This window comes from Monodon monoceros, unplaced genomic scaffold (assembly GCF_005190385.1).
Source record: "Monodon monoceros isolate NGI ecotype Baffin Bay Population unplaced genomic scaffold, NGI_Narwhal_1 Super_Scaffold_12, whole genome shotgun sequence".
NCBI lineage: Eukaryota > Metazoa > Chordata > Mammalia > Artiodactyla > Monodontidae > Monodon > Monodon monoceros.
In genome coordinates this window covers 122,654,829-122,676,942 of record NW_021703768.1, presented here as the reverse complement: position 1 = coordinate 122,676,942, position 22,114 = coordinate 122,654,829, and the positions used below count along the sequence as shown (strand labels likewise).

At 35.2% G+C, this 22,114-nt stretch overlaps 1 protein-coding gene across 1 annotated transcript in view; it reads left to right on the top strand.

Annotated features, from left to right (window-relative positions):
- The window catches only part of LARS (leucyl-tRNA synthetase), a 67,765-nt gene extending 47,059 nt beyond the window's left edge, over positions 1–20,706 (top strand). The window contains exons 24-32 of the mRNA XM_029216905.1: positions 2,433–2,523; positions 3,757–3,897; positions 5,288–5,428; positions 5,687–5,797; positions 7,998–8,108; positions 10,390–10,494; positions 11,729–11,824; positions 13,287–13,419; positions 18,536–20,706. Coding sequence (XP_029072738.1) covers positions 2,433–2,523; positions 3,757–3,897; positions 5,288–5,428; positions 5,687–5,797; positions 7,998–8,108; positions 10,390–10,494; positions 11,729–11,824; positions 13,287–13,419; positions 18,536–18,741 — 1,135 coding nt within the window. The 3' untranslated portion in view covers positions 18,742–20,706. The remainder of the gene's footprint in view (positions 1–2,432; positions 2,524–3,756; positions 3,898–5,287; positions 5,429–5,686; positions 5,798–7,997; positions 8,109–10,389; positions 10,495–11,728; positions 11,825–13,286; positions 13,420–18,535) is intronic.
- The last annotated feature ends 1,408 nt before the right edge of the window (positions 20,707–22,114 follow it).

Below are 22,114 nucleotides of genomic sequence, written 5' to 3'. Positions count from 1 at the left end.
TTTATGGCTGAGTAATATTCCATTGTATATATGTACCACAACTTCTTTATCCATTCGTCTGTCGATGGGCATTTAGGTTGCTTCCATGACCTGGCTATTGTAAATAGTGCTGCAATACATATTGGGGTGCATGTGTGTTTTTGAATTATGGTTTTCTTTGGGTATATGCCCAGTAGTGGGATTGCTGGATCATATGCTAATTCTATTTTTAGTTTTTTAAGGAACCTCCATACTGTTCTCCATAGTGGCTGTATCAATTTACATTCCCACCAACAGTGCAAGACGGTTCCCTTTTCTCCACACCCTCTCCAGCATTTGTTGTTTGTAGATTTTCTGATGATGCCCATTCTAACTGGTGTGAGGTGATACCTCATTGTACTTTTGATTTGCTTTTCTCTAATCATTAGTGATGTTGAGCAGCTTTTCATGTGCTTCTTGGCCATCTGTATGTCTTCTTTGGAGAAATGTCTATTTAGGTCTTCTGCCCATTTTTGGATTGGGTTGTTTGTTTTTTTAATATTGAGCTGTATGAGCTGTTTGTATATTTTGGAGATTAATCCTTTGTATATTGATTCGTTTGCAAATATTTTCTCCCATCCTGAGGGTTGTCTTTTTGTCTTCTTTATGGTTTGCTTTGCTGTGCAAAAGCTTTGAAGTTTCATTAGGTCCCATTTGTTTATTTTTGTTTTTATTTCCATTACTCTAGGAGGTGGATCAGAAAAGATCTTGCTGTGATTTATGTCAAAGAGTGTTCTGCCTATGTTTTCCTCTAAGAGTTTTGTAGTGTCCAGTCTTACATTTAGGTCTCTAATGCATTTTGAGTTTATTTGTGTGTGCGTTGTTAGGGAGTGTTCTAATTTCATTCTTTTACATGCAGCTGTCCAGTTTTCCCAACACCACTTATTGAAGAGACTGTCTTTTCTCCATTGTATATCCTTGCCTCCTTTGTCATAGATTAGTTGACCATAGGTGCGTGGGTTTATCTCTGGGCTTTCTATCTTGTTCCATTGATCTATGTTTCTGTTTTTGTGCCAGTACCGTATTGTCTTGATTACTGTAGCTTTGTAGTATAGTCTGAAGTCAGGGAGTCTGATTCCTCCAGCTCTGTTTATTTCCCTCAAGACTGCTTTGGCTATTCTGGGCCTTTTGTGTCTCCATACAAATTTTAATATTTTTTGTTTTAGTTCTGTAAAAAATGCCTTTGGTAATTTGGTAGGGATTGCATTGAATCTGTAGATTGCTTTGGGTAGTATAGTCATTTTCACAGTATTGATTCTTCCAGTTCAAGAACATGGTATATCTCTCCATCAGTTGGTATCCTCTTTAATTTCTTTCATCAGTGTCTTACAGTTTTCTGCATACAGGTCTTTTGTCTCCCTAGGTAGGTTTATTCCTAGGTATTGTATTGTTTTTGTTGCACTGGTAAATGGGAGTGTTTCCTTAATTTCTCTTTCTGATTTTTCATCATTAGCGTATAGGAATGCAAGAGATTTCTGTGCATTAATTTTGTATCCTGCAACTTTACCAGATTCATTGATTAGCTCTAGTAGTTTTCTGGTGGCATCTTTAGGATTCTCTATGTATAGTATCATGTCATCTGCAAGCAGTGACAGTTTTACTTCTTCTTTTCCAATTTGTATTCCTTTTATTTCTTTTTCTTCTCTGATTGCCGTGGCTAGGGCTTCCAAAACTATGTTGAATAATAGTGGTGAGAGTGGACATCCTTGTCTTCTTGTTCCTGATCTTAGAGGAAATGCTTTCAGTTTTTCACCATTGAGAATGATGTTGACTGGGTTTGTCATATGTGGCCTTTATTATGTTGAGGTAGGTTCCCTCTGTGGCCACTTTCTGGAGTTTTTTTGTCATAAACGGGTGTTGAATTTTGTCAAAAGCTTTTTCTGCATCTATTGACATGATCATATGGTTTTTCTTCTTCAGTTTGTTAATATGGTGTATCACATTGATTTGCGTATATTGAAGAATCCTTGCATCCCTGGGATAAATCCCACTTGATCATAGTGTATGATCCTTTTAATGTGTTGTTGGATTGTGTTTGCTAGTATTTTGTTGAGGAATTTTGCATCTATATTCATCAGTGATATTAATCTGTAATTTTCTTTTTTTGTAGTATCTTTGTCTGGTTTTGGTATCAGGGTGACCATCAAGGAATTTTTAAACAAGCATGTGGTTAACTGTGTTGTCATAAACAGGAGCCCCAAGTAGTGTTACAACAATACTCAAGAGTGGATAGACAGTGTGAGGCTGCAGTGGTCAGTTTTGAGGAATACAAAGATGGTTTTGTGGTTGAGCAGTCTTAAATGTTTCATGCATTGTTCTCATTTTAATGTTTATTAGTATGTGTGGAAGTTTTTTATACCTATATATATGTACTTGCCTTTAAACTCAATTACCTTTTTTTTCCTATTCAATAGTGAAATGAATGCAGGCATTATAAAAACAGATCAAAACTATGAAAAGATGATGTTTAAAGAAGCTTTGAAAACAGGGTTTTTTGAGTTTCAGGTAGGCTATTCTTTTCGTAGCTATAAAATACGTCAGTGTCAATATGATGTATTTCTTGTTTTTTCTCCTCCTGCTGTAGCATTATAACTCATCTTAAGTGGAGACTGAAAATTTGTAAAATATTCAATACATTGTGATTTTAAATAGTTTTCTTGGGTACTTTTTGTATTATGTCTCTTTAATGTAAGTAATTCTATTCCTAGTTGAGCTGTGGGTTAATAAAGAGGTTAAATCTAAAAATTAGACACGTTTTCCAGGAAAACATTTTAAAGTTGATGAACAACAAAGGCATAATTGTAACTAATTGCTATTAGTTTGAAAGCAAACATTTTCTGAGATTTTCCACAAGGTGTCAGCATATCCTCAAGTTTGGCAGTTCAAGTGCTTAAAGTAAAAATGTAGCTTTCCTCAGTCAGTTTTGTAAAATATCCCGTTGGGATTTATGTAACTTGGTTTTCAGAGATGTGATTAAATAAGGATAAGTGCTGAGCATAGCAGTGTGTCATATTTACAGCCTTTTTGATGCTATTAATACATGCTACTGAGCATTCACCCTTAGTACACAGTTTAAATTGTTCATCTTTTATGTCCATTGCAAAATGTCTTTTTCAGATTTTCTTGAGAATCAGTATAAAACTGCATTATCCTTTTGTTAGGATTGATTTAGTTTTTTTTTTCTGAAAAACAGGGCTAAGTGAACATTTATTTGATTTTAGAATTGAAAAAAGATTTCCTAATCATAAAAACAAAAGAAAGGAATAACCAAAAAAGTTCTGATGAATTTGCCAACATAGATAAGAAAATCATAACTGAAATCATCTTAAAAATACACAGTTAACTGGAAAATTATTTACAGTCTGTATTTCAGGATTTTGACAAGCCCATCAAAAAAATAACTAATGGTCCAAAGAACAATTACCAAAGGACATGAACAAACAGCGCCCCCCAAAGAACCCTAAATGGCTAAGAAGTGCTTAAAAAGAAATGCTTAATAGCAAAGATTATCAAAGATGTATAAATTTAAACAATTTATTGTTTTTAACCTAAGGATTGATACACATTTATTTTCAGGTTGTTAAAAATAAAGTAAAACCTTTACTAAAGTTTATTATGGAATTTTAAAAGACTGAATACTTAAAAATGCATTAAAATAGAGATACTGAGTTTTTTTTCCTATAATTTTATTTTAAAGAAGTGGGGGAGAGAAATGGTAAATAACTCCAAATTTTGTAGGCTGCGAAAGATAAGTACCGTGAATTGGCCATAGAAGGGATGCACCGAGACCTCGTGTTCCGGTTTATTGAAGTTCAGACACTTCTCTTGGCTCCATTCTGTCCTCATTTGTGTGAGCACATCTGGACACTCCTGGGAAAGGTAGCTTTATGCATTTAAGATGTTCTGGGTGGTTTTGATTTTGGCCTCATTAAATAAATGTTGGGATAATAATGTTACTTAAGAGAGAAAGACTGAAAATGAGTATTTCAAGAATAATATTGGGTTCATTATCTCATAATTATTACAGCAGCTTAAATTGAAGCTACGTCGGGTATATATGCCTTAATTTATACACACACGGTGTATATATTTTATCTTATTTTATTAAAAATTTTTTAAAAATATATTTATTTTATTTATTTATTTTTGGCTGTGTTGGGTCTTCGTTGCTGTGCATGGGCTTTCTCTAGTTGCGGCGAGCGGGGGCTACCCTTCATTACGGTGTGTGGGCTTCTCATTGCGGTGGCTTGTCTCGTTGCAGAGCACGGGCTCTGGGCACGCGGGCTTCAGTAGTGGCACATGGGCTCAGTAGTTGTGGCTCACAGGCTCAGTAGTTGTGGCACACAGGCTTAGTTGCTCCGTGGCATGTGGGGTCTTCCCAGACCAGGGCTCAAACCTGTGTCCTCTGCATTGGCAGGTGGATTCTTAACCACTGCGCCACCAGGGAGGCCCCCCCCTTTTTTTTAATTTTTAAAAAATTTATTTATTTTTATTGTATATATTTTAATAATGTGACTTTGTGTGTTGTTTATCACCTAATTCTTATTAGGAAATGTTATAATGTATTTGAATACATGTATAACTAATACTGTTTTCTCAACTGTTTGTTTAGAAAGGTGAAAATATTGAGAAAGATGTAAATAACTGTTACGAGCTGCTTATAAACAAAGATAGAAGTATATACTTGCATAAATATTCTTGTTTTATATAAAATTCCTGGCATATATAGGGCTGCATATTCAGGGATTTTATATTAGCATTCTTACTGTGAAGATAAATTTATTTCTCCCAGGCTTACAGATAAACAGATTGGCTGGTTTAATAACTCCTTTCCAGCGTTATTAGCCAAGCTCTTTTGTATTTTTCAGTGTGTGAACAATGCAAAAATGTGCTCATGATATATATTCCAAATAGCCATACTTTCAGTACTGGATATATTAGTAGGATAAAAACTGAGAGTATGCATAATTTATATAACAAAGATTAAATTTAGGCAAATTAGCATTACATAATTTTCTTTGAAAGTGAGCATATGTGTGTGGGTATCAATATGCTTGTACAAATGGATGCTAATTAAGAATGTAGAGTCAGACTTCACAGCTTGAATTCTAGGGAACATTAGATCAGGGTCTGTGGACGCGTGTTATGTGTAGTCAGGTTTGAACTTTGAGCACACAGTTACACACCATGTCTTGGTATGAAACTGTAACCAAGAATCATAAAATAGTTGTGTTGTCTAATCTCACTGAACCTTTTTTTTTTTTTAAAGCCCGACTCAGTTATGAATGCTTCATGGCCTCTGGCAGGTCCTGTGGATGAAAGCTTGATACGCTCCTCACAGTATCTCATGGAAGTAGCACACGACCTTAGATTGCGACTCAAGAACTATATGATACCAGCTAAAGGGAAGGTGAAGTCTTTTTTTTTTTTAATGTCATTCCTTTAAAGTTATTGGTCAAATAACATTTAATAGTAATGAAAATAAAGACAACTTTCCTTAGGGCCATTTTCATTGCTAATGTAGGGCTATTTTCATTTCTAATGCAGTTCTATTGTATGCATAGTTTTTAATGTTAAAGGCAGTAGTGCTATATACTGGGAGAGGGTTCTTTCATTTTTGGTGTATATGAAAGTGATTAAATGTTTTTTTCTTTTTTCTGCCCTGTAGAAGACTGACAAGCAGCTCCCTCAGAAACCTTCACATTGCACCATCTATGTGGCGAAGAACTATCCGTCTTGGCAACATATCACCCTGTCAGTTCTGCGTCATCACTTTGAGGTGACATTCTCAATAGACTCCCCCCCACCTCACCCCAGCAGTGTCGTGTTCTGCCTATGCTGTTTTTGTTTTTAGGATGTTGGCAATGTCTAGGGGAAGAAAGACAGGCAGCTTTGTTTAATTACCTTTACGCATGGAGTGCCATTTGTTATCCTTGGTGGCTCTTAAATGGATGCCGAGGGAAAAGCTGTTTTTCATCATTTCTGAAACTTTCATAGAAAAATACTAGATCTAGTTGTATGTAATCAAAAGGTGTGGGACTTTTTCATATGTGTGGTTAAAATTATGAAGCAAAAGGACTGAGTTTGCCTTTTGGATTTGTTGTGCCTTGAACACTGGCATTCATGAAGCCTTAACATTATTATGTTTGAAAAAATTTGAAGCTTGGCTCTTGAGTAATTTAAAAGAAAATGTCCAATTTGATAATTACCCATAGAAATGGAGAGTTTGATGTTGTGTTTTTGATTGTCAGGTAAATAGCTATTAAATATGATAGTTGTATTTAAAGGGAACTCAATATTTAAACTTAGTTCTAGGTTTTCCTAGAGAAAAAAATTCACCTTCCTTTTTCCTTTCACATTCAAAATATGGAAACAAAGTATATGTTGTAGAATTTTTGCTCAGGTTATAAGCAACAGTTATTGGTGGACGGAAACCATTAAGGCGCACTTTAAAAAGAGAAAGAAAGCGAGAGACCAAATAGGGATTATGGCCAAAGCATAAAGTGGTAATATAAAGGAGAAATCCTTAGCTTTGATTTTCTAGACCTTTATTGGAATTTTGTCTCAGTACTTTTCATGGTTAACCAAGAAATACTCAGAAGAACTTTTATATTTGTAAGATTTAATGGAAAGAGAAGAGCAAGTATTTTTGTATTCTACAATATGTGAACCTGTTTTTATGGAGAACTACCTCTTCCTTTGATTGCGTTTGATAGAAATGGAGTGTAGCTTTTAGAATCTGCTTGCAGAGTTTTGACTTATGGTAAGTAAAAGAGTAAAAGCTCCTTTGGTAGTTAGAAAAATGAAATTTTGCCTCAGTGGCATATATATTCATACCAGCATTTTCAAGGAAGCAGAAGAACCGAATATGGTATGTAATGTCCCAGATATTAAAAAATTAATCACCACTGTTCTTTTAGAAGTTATATTTTTACTTATATTTATTGACTAGATTACATAGTTTGAAATCAACATCATCTATTGGCATTATTTGGAATGACCAGCTTCCTTTAAAATTTTCATTTGTTTTCATCCAAAAGAACTAAAAGAATGTCAGTTTATAATCAAGAAGAATGTTCTTATGTTCAATATGGCACCTTTTTGGTGACATAAGGAAAAAAGAGTGTGTTCCACCCTCTCCTTTTTCTTATGTATTTCAAAGCAACGTATTGGCAAGTGGAGAAAATATTTTTTCCTATGTACTCTAGTAAAGGTTAGAATTGAAAGTAAATAGATTATTGGAAATCTTACTGTATGTTACTTTTCTTTTAGATTTATTCCCAACCCTTGGCTTTGGTGTGATTCTTTTACAATAAGGAGAAAATAGGTCACCCAAAAGTCTGGAAAGGCCGCTTACTTTATTTCTCCTCTATTGATGTTCACAGGAGTGAATTTGAATTCAGGCAGCTCATTTGGGACTGTGTGCATATTAATGCTTATGATATAGATATTTATTTTTGTTAGATAGAAATTATATTATTTTTAACAGGTTGATATCTAGAGATTCTTTTTTCACATTTGTGGTAACAATTTATAAGGCAGTGTGTTCAAAAGCAGACATTATAATACATCTTATATGATAGTTGTATAGTTTTCATTTTGATATGACTAATGAAATGCTTTGAGAAGTTTGAAGACAAATAGGATTTTTATAAGACCGTTTTATCACTAGATAAGATCTAATGTTACAATCCTAGAGGTATCATTAGTGTAAGGGAAAATTAAATATTTCAGCATCATGCACATGCTCTTCTCCTTTACCCGAAAAAACATGTGTCCTTTGAATTTAGAGGAAAGAGGAGACTCCTTTCTGTATTATTCATTTACCTTTCACTTCCCCGTGATGCTAGAGGCTGCACCCTCTTGTGCTGCTCTCTAGCAGATTGGTAGAGGCCACCATTTCATGTCTGGCTACATCTACTATCCTATATTATCTTTAAAATATTTTTCTTCACATTCGTCTCCCACTCTTTTTTTAGACCAACAGTGGAAAATTGCCTGATAACAAGGTCATTGCTAGTGAACTAGTCAATTTGCCAGAATTGAAGAAATACATGAAGAAAGTGATGCCATTTGTCGCCATGATTAAGGTAAGCTGTGGACCTTGTGCAGCTGTGACCACATGGGTAATGGTTAGATAGGATAGTAGAAGTAAGAGGAACACTTTGGGCACAGTCTCCCCCAAGAAATCTGCTAAAATAGCACTTTTCAATCAGTGGTTGTGGAAATGAGTGATCAGATTTGGGATTTACCTGTGGAATTGCTGAATGTGTGAAAAATATGTATTGTGGAAGAAAAATTGGTTGAGAATTACTGCACTAAATGATTCTCTTCATATTCTACCTTCCCTTCTTTTCACTTTAAGGAGGAAGCATAGTCTTTTGGCTTACATTGGGGTATTTTTACTAGATCCTATTACTGGAACAAGATTCTACATTTGTATAGGTTTAGCTTAACGGGATAAACGTTGTTTATAGTGGTTAGATCAGGGTTTCTCAACAATGGCTCTATGTGTATTTTAGGCTGGATAGTTCTTGGTTGTGGGAGGCTGTCCTGTGCACTATAGGGTGTTTAGCAGTGTCCTTGGCTTCTATCCACTGGATGCCAGTAGAATTTCTCCCTCCCCTACTCAAGTTATGACAACCAAAAATGCCTCCATACATTGCCAAATATCTCCTGGTATCAAAATCAGTCCCCCACCATAGCTCCCCCATTGAGAATCTTTGGGTTAAACTCTTAGTCTTTTTCATATATATAACTGATCTGGTGGATTTCCTGACAAAGAGAAACAGAAAGAAGACTGTATATTGCTTAAGATCTCAGACTCTGGGGGCAGACAAATCTTGGCCCAGATCCTGTTTTCTGTCACTTTTTAGTTTGGAGGACTTAGACAAATCACTTAAATTCTGTGGGCCACAATGTTTTTCATCTATAAAATAGGAAATTAATAGAACCTACCTTTTAGGAGTGCTGTGAGGAGTAAATGAATTAATACACATAATATATTTTAATACTACCTGTCAAAAAGTAGGCTCAGTACATTTTTAAGAAAATGTATATCAGTGTCTTCCAGCCTGCTAAGCATGTAATAGTTATTCTTATACTTTAGATTAATTATTGAATCTTGTGGGCTACAGATACCTGCCTGATAAGAGACCAAAACTCTTAGCTTGTCTTGTATTGGAATAGATTGTGTTCTTAGGAAAGCCTTTTAATTCTCCTAGAACCAGAGTCAACTATCTGAGCCTTATGGTATTTGAAGTTTCAGAAATAATTTAAAATCATGGCTTGACCTACAAAAATAAGTTATATTTGCTGGTATGCTCATAATTCATTGGTTCCCAGCTAGTGCCATTGGTCATAACGTCAGATCCATTGTCAATATGGGGAAATCAACAAAATATCCCATTGTTGGTTGCAGAGGCAATTAATTTTGGTGACATGCTTTATAGAATCCAGTGAAACTGATTTTAAATGATGTTAGATTCAAAGGTTGGCTTTTTGAAAAACCAGTGTTAGATTTTTTGAGTAGTAAAATATTTTTTCAGTAATATTGGTATTACTTGGTATTATGAGGCAAATTAGTGGTTTGAAACTTTGAAAAGTGTTTAATAAATCTGGGAATAAGAAAAGGGTTTTCTAGCACCTCATGGGAAAAGAAACAACTTGGATGGTAAATGAAGGTAGTGAATATTAAGAATCATGTCAGGTCACTTTCATGTAAGTGAAACATGTTCTAGGCAGTTAGCTGTATTTGTGCATATGAACTTAGGTCTTGAAGGTTACATCTTGAGTAGCAAATATTGATATTTAATGTTAAAATTAAGAATAAAATGGTTTTTTATATGTCGTAGGATTATCTGAGTAACCATATAATCTGATTTTTTAAAAATTTTTTAAATTTATAGGAATGTTTTGTTTGGTTATTATTAATTCACTGTTTCTTGAAATAGCTTTACAGATGTGGTATCTTGGAAACATTTAATTTATTTTATTTGTTACCTGAAGGGGTATTTTAAGACATTTCTTTGATTCCTTGTCAAAGTGAGTTCTTTGGGTTTGCATATAAAGTAAAGTCAGGGTAAATTAACAATGATGAAATCATATTTCTTTTATAAATCTGAAAACCTTGTCCTTCTAGTCTTTTCAGTGCTGTCTTAATCTTATCATACTTTAAATGATAATTACTCTCAGCGAGTAATTTCATTAGCGAGCAAACATAGATAAGGGAAGCCATGAGTCCAAGGCCTTTCCTTTAACTGTTCAAATTTGAAGATATTATCACTTGAGACTGATTGCTTTGGGAGAAATATGTTCTTTTCATCATATTCTTAATGTGATTTTGTTTTTCAAAACCATTTTGGCTGCTAGGAAAATCTGGAGAAGATGGGACCTCGTGTTCTGGATTTGCAATTAGAATTTGACGAACAGGCAGTGCTCATGGAGAATATAGTCTATCTGACCAATTCCCTTGAGGTAAGAGGGGCCTGGGATTATCCAGTTCTTTAGTTTTATAATAAACCTTTTTATAAATTTCATCTTCTATGTTTAGTACCTTTGCCAAATATATTTTGGGGGGAAAGAGAATGGGTGGTATAGAAGTTACAGGAAGAGGAAATGATCTGTTCTCTTATTTCACTTATCAGTTATTCTATTCCTAAAATACTAACTGTATATGCCTGGATTTCCTCTCAAAATTATCTGTAAAAAGAAATGAGGAGAGGCCTTATATTCAAATGCTTTCAAAATCTCTCATATTATGGGGTATTCTGGATTGCTTTTCTCCCCCCCTCCCTTTAAGACCTCAGAATCACAGATTTGGATTAATTAGAATCCTTGATTCATTATATATTATCAGTGGTCCATGTTTGGCCCCGTTTTTTTTTTCTTGATTAGTAATATAATCACCATCCATGAATCTACTGCCCAACTCAGGAACTAGAACATTACCAGTAGCTTTTACATATCTGAGTTTCTCCCCATTCCATCTTCCTGCCCCAGTGACAATTTAATATATAGATTCTAAAAATGCTGTCTCTCATTCACCTTAGGCAGAAGGAAAGATAATTTTCTATAGGAAATTGTGTTAGAGGATTCAAAAAGTGGTTCTAGTAATAATGAAAAGACTAATAAATAAAAAAATGCAGGTTTAGAGTTTGAATAAAATTGTTTTATGAAATACAGGAATGGAAGAAATACGCATTTCTAAATAAGCATTTTATGTCATGTAATTATAAATGTGTTAATAAAGTATTAGTAGACATCTATTTTATGTATATTTCTAAATGTTCATATATACTCATGGAGGTCAAAAAACTTCTTGGATATTTACACTGGGACAATGGGAACACTTTATTTAGGGTCATCTTGTATTCAGGTATATGCAATTTGCTACATTTCTGAGTTTTTCCATTTATTTGAGCCTTTTATACTGATTTTTGTTTTCTCTTAGGCAGCAGGTAGATGCCAGATTTCCTGATAGAAGATGGTAAACATGACTCTGTAAATAACATACTATGAGGCATCTAACATGAGTGTTAAATACTTGATGATAGGTTTCATATAATGTTTATATGGAAAATAATAAAACTGCACAGGCCATTTTATGATAAGTGGAGAACTTGGTTTTGCTCTTTGGTGAAATGAGGTGATGACTAATTCCAATCATATTAAGTGATACTAATGACTTCCATCTTTCCCCTCTACTTAGCTAGAACACATAGAAGTCAAGTTTGCCTCTGAAGCAGAAGATAAAGTCAGGGAAGATTGCTGTCCTGGGAAACCACTTAATGTTTTTAGAACAGAAGTAAGTTGAAAGAATCTCACTGAATCGTTGCATTTTAGAGCTAGAAGAGACCTTAGAGAGCTTTACATCTAAAACCATCATTTTAACGATGGAAAGAAGTGAGGTCCAGAGAAGTTAAATGATTAGCTTGGCTTAGGCCACTTAGTTGGTTAGTAGTGGGTCTGGATTTGAGGTCCTCTAATTCCCTGGTTAATGCAACCCTCACTTTTCCTTACTCTACTATCACAGGTAGCATCAGATGTTGATTGTGATTTTAAAAATAAGAATATGATTTTCAAAACCTGACTTAAAAAAAAAGATAGTGGACATTGAAATGTGAAACTTTTTTAAACAGTGAAAAGGAGCTTTCATATTTCAGATGAGTTTTGGTTTAGTAATGGTATTCAAGACTTTTGGTTTCTGGCATAAAACAGATTGATGCATCATTTCCCATTATACTGGAAATGCTTTTTTAATTTCTTATTTTTTGACCATTACTGGTGAAGATAAATAGGTTTTGAAGTTTGGGGAGATTTTATTTATTAACTCTTAAAGAATCCATGCAGAATGGCAGCATTTGGTAAAGTTCACTGGAGTGCCATTGTGAGAGTCCATAAAATGCCCTACTTTTCTTGATAAACAGAGGACTTACATATATCCTGCCACTTTTACCACATTTAATTGAAAATGCAGCAAGCAGAAGAAGTCTATTTTGAAAGAATGAAGTAATCATGATCATGCAGACCTCCTAAATTTATCATCAGATTATAAATAGTCTCGTTACATTAAGATATGGTGGCTTTTAAAAGTACAGTCATTTGGGCCATGAATATAGGTACATGAAATAGTTTTCCCCATACAAATATGTTTATTTCAAGCTTTTTTCAAGCATTCCATTAAGCTACTATGTATTTAAGTTTCATAAGGCTCAGTTGACTTTTTCCATTTAAAATAATGAGCAAGTTCTTTAACTATATCATTTATATTATGTGGGAGTTAGTATGTCATAGAAATGAGTTTATTCTCAGTAAAGGTGAGGCTCTGCCTCTTACTAGCTATGTGACCTTGGGCTACTTCGTTAATCTTTCTGGTTCTCAGCTTTTCATCTGTGAAAAAGGGTCTTAAGGAACTGCCTTTCAGGATACAGGAATAATGTCTATAAAGTGCTTCGTACAGTGTCTGGTACATAGTAGGAATTCAATAAATGGTGGTAGTTTTAGAAGAGAAAATAGAATTATTGTTTTTATCCATCATCAGTATTGATATGTATACTCATAGTCATTTTTACCTAGGCATTTGGTTATAAGCATGAGCTTTTGTACATTTTTTCTTTTATATTTGAGTATCCCTTGGTCTTGATTTTAGAATACCAGAATTAAATCTGTCTTTCATTGGGCATTAAAAATCTAGCAGAGATTCCTTCTCCCTCAGCAGTATTCAAGTTTGATTTCTTATAACAGTCATTTTCTCTTTATTTTCTTAGCCTGGTGTATTAGTTTCCCTAGTGAATTCTCAGCCATTCAATGGCCACTTCTCAACCAAAATTGAAATCAGGCAAGGAGATAACCGTGATTCTATAATCCGGCGTTTAATGAAGGTGGACCGAGGAATCAAAGGTAAATGGTTTCCTTGAAGTGCACATTTGGCAGTAGCTTGTGGATTTGATGAGTTCTAAGCAGAGGGGTGAAAGAAAAGTAACTGTCCTGCTTAGGGACAGTCATGTAATGTTGTGGAAGAGTGTTGGACCCAGAATCAGGACACCTATATTTTCTTTTGGGACATTGTGACTTGGTAGCTTGGTGGCTTGGCCATGTCACTTAAGCTCTAAACTGATTTCTCTTTTAGTGAAATGAGGACCCTGGATTAGATATTTTTCCAGGATTCCATCTAGCTTTAAAATTGTAATAAGCAGTTTCCAACGCTCAGAAGTATTCAGAATGAAGGAACATATTCCCTTAATTCCAAACTAACCTGCTTGACTGAATCTGTTCCTGGGGAAGGAAGAGAAACAGAGTAAAAGTTATGGAGTGTCTGCCGTGTATTGGCCATTTAATCCTTTTACAACCCTGTAGCATTTAGGGTATTAGTCCCCTTTTGCAGACGATGAAATGGAGGTTAGAAAGGCTAAATAACTTGCAAAGTTCATACAGCTAGTAAATCCTGGAGCTGGAATTCGAACTTAGATATATTTGACTCCAAAGCTCATATTCTTTCTTTCAGACAGTGTGCCTCCGGGTAAAATATGTAAATAATCTTAATTTCTTAGCAAGATTAAGTCTAGATCTCCTATGATTAGATTTGATATAACAACTTATAGCTTTTTTTTTTTTAACATCTTTATTGGAGTATAATTGCTTTACAGTGTTGTGTTAGTTTCTGTGGTATGACAAAGTGAATCAGCTATACATATGCATATATCCCCATATCTCCTCCCTCTTGCATCTCCCTCCCACCCTCCTTATCCCACCCCTCTAGGTGGCCACAAAGCACCGAGCTGATCTCCCTGTGCTATGCAGCTGCTTCCCACTAGCTATCCATTTTACATTTGGTAGTGTATATATGTCAGTGTTACTCTCTCACTTCGTCCCAGCTTCCCCTTCCCCCTCCCCTTGTCCTAAGTCCATTCTCTAGTCTGCATCTTTACTCCTCTCCTGCCCTTAGGCTCATCAGACCTGTTTTTTTTTTTTTTTTTAGATTCCATATATATGTGTTAGCATACGGTATTTGTTTTTCCCTTTCTGACTTACTTTGTGTGACAGACTCTAGGTCCATCCACCTCACTACAAATAACTCAATTTCGTTTCTTTTTATGGCTGAGTAATATTCCATTGTATATATGTGCCACATCTTCTTTATCCACTCATCTGTCAATGGACACTTAGGTTGCTTCCATGTCCCGGCTGTTGAAAATAGTGCTGTAGTGAACATTGTGGTACATGACTCTTTTTGAGTTATGGTTTTCTCAGGGTATATGCCCAGTAGTGGGATTGTATAGCTTCTTTTTTTAATTACTCAGCTGGTCTTACGCTGAGAAGAGCGCGAAGGGAATTAGTTTGTTTCTGTATTATTTTTCTTCCAAATTATGAAGACAAATTAATGTTGAGATTCCCTATTTTGCATAATCTCTCTTTTCTCTTCTTATGGCAACCAAGAGTTGATTGGGCCAAATACCATCAGTATAAAATTTTCTGAAAAGATTTACAAATCCTATACAGTGACCAATTTATGGAATTATATTCAGGGTGACAACATTCCATTTACATAGAAGACTTAAAATAGCCCTTTGGAATTCATTCTACCATGTATTTTTTGTTCTCTTGAAGTCATTCGTGTACCTTCTGTTGTCATTTCTTGAGAGAATATCATGTGTAGTGTGTGTAGAGACAAGTGTGTATGCAGAGACTCCTTTGTAGGTACTAGGGGCTTTGGGGAGTCCACAAAGTACTGTTCATTAGGAGGCTGCATCTAGTGAAGGAGTAGGGGACTAAGCTATTGAAGTACATAATCATAATCTAAGGAGAAACTGCTGAGTACAGTAAGAGAGATATAGTAAAATTTACACACAGAAAAAGGTGAGATTATTTCCAGCTGTGGTGATCAGAGATGATTTTATGGAGAAAACATTGTTTGATAGGGCCTTGAGAATTACACCTGTGAGGGTGAAGGGAAAGTGTGTACTAGCATGAGGGAAACACTGATACTTTTTTCACTGTGTACCAGCAATATGTTAGGACTAGGAATATTTTTGTTTGCAGACATTTAAAAAAATTGTGGTAAAATATACATAACATAAAATTGACCGTTTTAGTCATTGTTTAAGTGTACAGTTCGGTAGCATTAAGTACATTCACACTGATGTGCAGCCATCACACTATCCATTTCTAGAACTTTTTCATCATCCCAAACTGAAACTCTGTACCCATTGAATAATAACTCCCCGTTATTCCTCCCTGTAGTCGCTGGTAACTACTCTTCTACTCTGTGTATTTGACTGTTCTAGGTACCTGTATAGTGGAATCATACAATATTGTTCTTTTGTATGTCTTATTTCACTTAGCAAAATGTTTTCAAGGTTCATCCATTTTGTTGTAGACATTTAGCGTGTTCCTTCAATAAACCAGGTACTGTAGAATGATAATGCCATTCTTAGAACTTATAGGCCACAAAAAGCAGAACTTGAAAATTTTGAAGTGTGAACATATAGGAAGCCGTTTTGTGGCCTTCCTTTTGGCTGTTTTATATTGCATATATTCAGTCATGAGAAATTTTTGTAATAGGAAGAACTCTTAACTTTGAAGAACAATATGGTGGCTTCTAAAGAAAACAGATATTTGTGTGGACATGCTGGATAGGATTATTATGAGGTTATAGTGCATAAGAGGTTTTATTCCTGTATTGGAAATTGTATTATATAATATAATGTTAAACCTGACTCCCTTTTAAATAACACTCAGATGCAGCACTGACTAGGTTCTTTAGAGCTGTACTGATGTGTTTTCTTTAGCTCGTCTTTTCTCACTGAGCCTCTGGCATAATTCTTACATCCTTTGTCATTCTAACTGTGAATAATATTATCATGAAGTGCTTTAAGTTTGGTATTAGTGGCTACTGTGAATTTGGAAAATAGAAATATTAGGGGGAGTTTGCAATTGATATTCCTCCAAGTATCTACAGAAGAGCTCTAAACTTAAGACTTTTCCAGAAGCCCTCAGAACACTTTGATATCTAAGGGGACTGAGTATATTGAGTATATGAGATGGGAAAGGAGTGAAATTCAATAACATATTTCTCAGTCTGTCTGCTGTGATAGCCAGCAAGTCATCCAATTAGTGCCAATTGTATTGAGGGTGATTATGATCTAGGTCCAGGAGGCACTAGCTAAAATCGTCATTCAGTCCACAAAGGCCATGGAGCAACTATTTGACGATAATGACTTTAAATCACTTACCACCCATGCCACATATGAACTAATAATTTGGAGGTGAAAAGCTCCATTTCACATTATCAGTCCCTAGGGACTCTCAATCACTCTCATCTTTAAGTGCCTTAAATCTTGTGTAGTTGCAGACTTAAATTTCAACATTTTCAATGATAAGAGAGGTCTGGGATAAGAAAAGATAGTAAAACCACTAAGAAAGCACCAATAATTTTATTGGCAGTAATAACTACATGGTGAAACATCAGAGCAGATGTGTTTTGTCACTTAGAAGCCTGGTTGGGTATTAAGGCTTCTTTGAAATAGTTTGATTCAGCATTGCTTGGAATGATGACGGAGGTCTGTTTCAGAGAGAGTGAGAGAGAGAGACAGAGGCAGATCTGCAGTAAAAGGCTTTGTGCATAAAATCTGCCGGTAGGACTTGTCACTACTTCCATAAGAAAATAATTTGCTATCACTGATGTACATGTTGAATTGCAGTAGCTGTTAAAATGAATTGTGTTCTTCCCCCCAAATAAGACCATGGCTGTCATGAAGACTGTAAGTGCTCCTTTCCCATTTTAATTTTCAGGGCTTGTGCTGTATATGGGGATAGATTGTATGGCCTCTGCAGAGACTCTACAAAGACTCTTAGGCAGGGTTTGCCTTCATGGTAGTTGCAGATAATTGCTCCATAAGCCCCAGGATCCCTACCCTAAACTTATAGTCCTTTAGTCTTTGTTTCCCAAGGAGAATAGAATGCCTGGATAACCTGTACTCCTGGCATAGCCGCCAGCTGCATTAATGTTTCCTTTTATCTTTTTTTAAATCTTATCCCTCTCATGCTAAGTTTCATACTCTCAAGGCAACATGAGGGAGTGTAGCCCATACCACCCAGCAATCTACTTTAGAAAGGGGTGGGAAGTAATTCAGAAAATATCTTCAGTTTCTGTGGATCAGGTTAAGTATAAACTAGCCATGCTACACTTAGAATGAGCTGTAAATCCAGAATCAGCATTTGTAGTCATTTATGGTGTTTTTCTACCATATAAAATAAAACCATTTGATGTTGAAAAGTCTCAGAATTGCTGAAATAAATAAATTTCTTTTGGGCTCAGTTGTTGGCAGGATTGTTGGATCATAAATTTGTTCAAGGGACAAGTGCTGTCTTTACCAGGAGCCATCTTATCAGCTTGCATAAGAGCAGATCAGGAAAATCTCAAGCAAGGGAGGGTTGGAACTCATCCAAAAGCTCAAAATTCTAAAACCTGTGCCCTTTCCCCCAGCCATTCCCCTTCTTTCCTTGTCTCTCATTAGCTTGTTAATACACTGTCATCCTTTGAGCAAAACAAGAAACTGGTAATGCTATTTCTTAGAGTAGTAATTCTTTTTCCAAAATTATCTTTCCCCAAAAGCCACAATTCTTGAACTTTTAAGTATTCCAGGAAGCAAGACAAGCAAGATAAATAAGTTTTAGGCTTTTTAATATTCTGAAAAATGGTTAACTGAAGTGTATTAAAAGTGATTTGAGAGACCATATAGGATAATACTCAAAAATATAATCAGTCCCTCCCCTTGGTTTGTAATTCAGGAGATGTGTTATCCAGAATCTCTGCTGGTCTTTGATCTGGGTAAAAGTTGACAGAAGATGAAGATTTGTTAGACTCAGCTTTGCTTTCTGACATCGGGTCCTACTTAGTAATCTGATGAAAATATTGTTTTAGATATAACAACCAGTGTGAATTATCAGGCTCAGGCATGGGTTTGAGTCAGTGACTGTAATTAAATGTTCATATTGATACTTTCTTTTGCTGTAGACCTTTCCAAAGTGAAACTGATGAGATTTGATGATCCACTGTTGGGGCCTCGGCGAGTTCCCGTCCTGGGAAAAGAGCACGCTGAGAAGACCCCCATTTCTGAGCATGCTGTTTTCCACGTGGACCTCACGAGCAAGAAAATTCATCTTACTGAAAATGGGCTATGGGCAGATATTGGTGATACAATGATCTATCTGGTTCATTAAATTCAGGCACATTGGAGATTTATCCTGGTTTCTGGGGATATTACTACTATGATTGTGCCTATAGATGGGCTATGAGAATCTTAGGCTGGACCTAAATAGATTTCATTTCTAACCATCAAATTCTGCATGTACTTGTAAATACACCAAGTTTTCTTGGATTGCTGGACCTAATAAATTTTTTTTCCTTATTGAGGCCTCGAAGAGAAGTAGTTGTACCATACTTTGTTTTTTAACAAATTATTTCCATTTCCCAGAAGCTTCTAGTATTTCAGATTATTACAAAAGTGTCAGTATGCTTCTTGTATGAGGTATACTTCATATTATTTATGAGGCTAAGGAGCATCTAACAACTTTTTATATTATATCCATTGTGGAGTTAGCTGTTTTTCTTCTAAAAGAGTAAATTAGACAGCTAGTTTTGCTTTTTAAAAAGAACTCTCATGATGATTTTAAAAGAACAAATGAGAATATTTTGACTTGATTATGATCACTCAGTATTTTGTATAAAGAACAAATAGGTCTTATGTTTATAAGAATTTTTTTTAGCTTTAATATATTCAATTAACCACCAATAATATTTTTTCAAGGCTAATATCAATAGTTTATAAACAGTTTATTTGATTTTCACTAAATTTAGGTGAAATTTTAGGATTTAGGATTTCCCCCAGAAATCTGCATCTATCAGATTTGTCTTGAGTCCAATTGTGTTTAAAGATGAAGCCAATGGGGACTTCCCTGGTGGCACAGTGATTAAGAATCCGCCTGCCAATGCAGGGGACACGGGTTTGAACTCTGGTCTGGGAAGATCCCACATGCCACGGAGCAACTAAACCTGTGCGCCACAGCTACTGAGCCCATGTCCCACAACTGCTGAAGCCCATGTGCCTAGAGCCTGTGCTCCACAATAAAGAGAAGCCACTGCAGCGAGAAGCCTGAGCAGCACTGCAACAAAGAGTAGCCCCCGCTTGCCGCAACTAGAGAGAAAGCCCGCACCCAGCAACGAAGACCTAATGCAGCCAAAAATAAATAAATAAAACAAAAAACAAAACAAAAAGGATCAAGCCAACAGCATTGCAAATTCTCTTATTCTTTCTGGAATGTCATTTGATATTGTCTGTGCCATTTGTTTTCATATGAGGAAAAAATATTAGGTATTGATTGACAGACAAGAAAAACATTTCTATTTCTTGAAGGGTTTAATATGGGGAAAGTCCAACTCTGATAATCCTAAGGAACCTGAATTCTAACTTTTCAGGTCATGTAAAGAGATTTTATGGAGCTTCCTTATTTTGCTTTATACAGTTTGAGATTACTGGGCCTAGTTGAATGCTCTATTATAGAATCATTAAAGCAAATCCTAGAACGTTAGAACTGAAATATTCCTTAGAGATCATTAAGTGCAAATCATTGTTTACCTGCTAGGAACAGGCTGTATAGCAGAGTGGATAAGGTTACATTCTCTGAATTCAGGCTAGCTATGTTAGATTTCCATTTCTTACACTTGCTACTTGGGTGGTTTTGGCCAGTTACTCAGCCTATTTCTTCATCTGTAAAATGGAACTAGTAATTTACCTACTTTCTGGGCTTACTGTGAGATGTTTAGATGAAACAATCGAGGAAAATCTTATACAGAGCATGGTGCCTGGCAGGTGGTAGACCTTTAGAAATGTTATTGGTGATGATGATGAGCCTTCAGTAAACGTTACTGAATACTCCTTCTTCTGTTACTACTACTACTATATCAGGATTAAGATATAAAGGTTATATTAAGATTACTATGGGCCATAATCATGTCATATTTGTTTGGTTCTTCTGGGGCAGCTGTTTTGTTTTCCCTCCATTAGATTCTTTTCTGCTCCCTCAGTCTGCATAGCCTTAGTTATTCCCAACATCAAAGTAATCCTTCCTGGGGCCTAAAGCCTACTTAATGTTTAACTTAGGCAAATTAAATGAAATGAGCTTGGCCAAAAAAAAGAAAGGTGAAAGGAAAATAATTTTACTATTGTAAGTGATTGTGCCTATTTTATTAAATGAGCCTATGAACCTATACTTCCTTGGATTAAGTGTGAGCTGGGATTCATGGATTCTCTGTTCCCTCAGTCTCAATTCCTATGTGTCTCTCTTAAGAATAAATGTCTTGCTGGGCTGAATATATTTTTTATGTTTAAAGATACGTAAGTTTTGTATAAGGAAGCCTCTAAGCATAAGCCTATTACTTCATCAGGTGTGAAACAAAAAACAGCAACTAGTTGAAATGCTGAAGGAAAAATAAGCTGCATTGGGCTTATTGTTTTATGGGAGATGGCTACCTTCCTAAAGGATTCTAACTCTTTTTAAGTTGTAAAATGTAATGCACATAAACTGAACAACAATAAGAAATATATAATATACACACAAATATATAAAATACATACAAAAAATGAACTACGAAACAGAATTTATCAACAAAGCAAAAACCTATGTAATCACCACCCTGTCAAGGAATATCACAATGCCAGCACCTTGGAAGCCTGCCTTACGCCTCCTCCCGTAAAGACAAGCTTATCGCCCAGTGTATGAACATTCTTTATACATGTTCCATGTGAGCTTTTAAAGAATGTTTATTCTGCAGTTGTGGAACTCTACATACGTGCATTAGGTCATACTTGCAGATTGAATTGTTCAAATCTGTATCCTACCGTTTTGTTTTCTTGGTGTACTCTTTGTTTTGGAGACGTACTGAAATCTCTCATGACCCTGGATATACATATTTCTCCTTCTAGTTCAGACAATTTTTGTTTTATAAATTTTGATGCTGTGTGATTAGGTGCATATAAATTTAGATTCTGCTGTCTTTCTGGTAAATTGAACTTTTCTAATTAGGAAGTTTTCCTTTATTTTTTCCTAAAGGCTACTTTGTCTAACATTAGTATAGTAACATCAGTCTTCTTTTGGTTAGTGTTCATGTAGAATATCTTTTTCCATTCTTTTGCTTTTAACCTTCTGTCACTTTATTTTCTCTTCACATTTTGACAAATTTTAAACCTACAGAAAAGTTAAAATAATTGGCTAGTAAACATCCATATACCTGTCAACTGAGATTTACCAGTTATTAACATTTTGCTCCATTTGCTTTCTCTCTCTTTAAACATACATTTTTTAAAAATGCACTTTTTATTTTGGAATAGTTTAGCTTTATAGAAAAGTTGCATCTAATGTATGGAGAGTTCTGGTACACCCTTCACTCAGTTTCCCTTAATGTTATTATTTTATGTAACCTTGGTTCAGTTGTCAAAACTAATTAATACTGGTACGCTGCCATTAACTAAAGGCTTCATTAGGATTTCACCAGTTTTTCTTTTTTTTTAATATGCCTGTATTTTTATAAATTTTT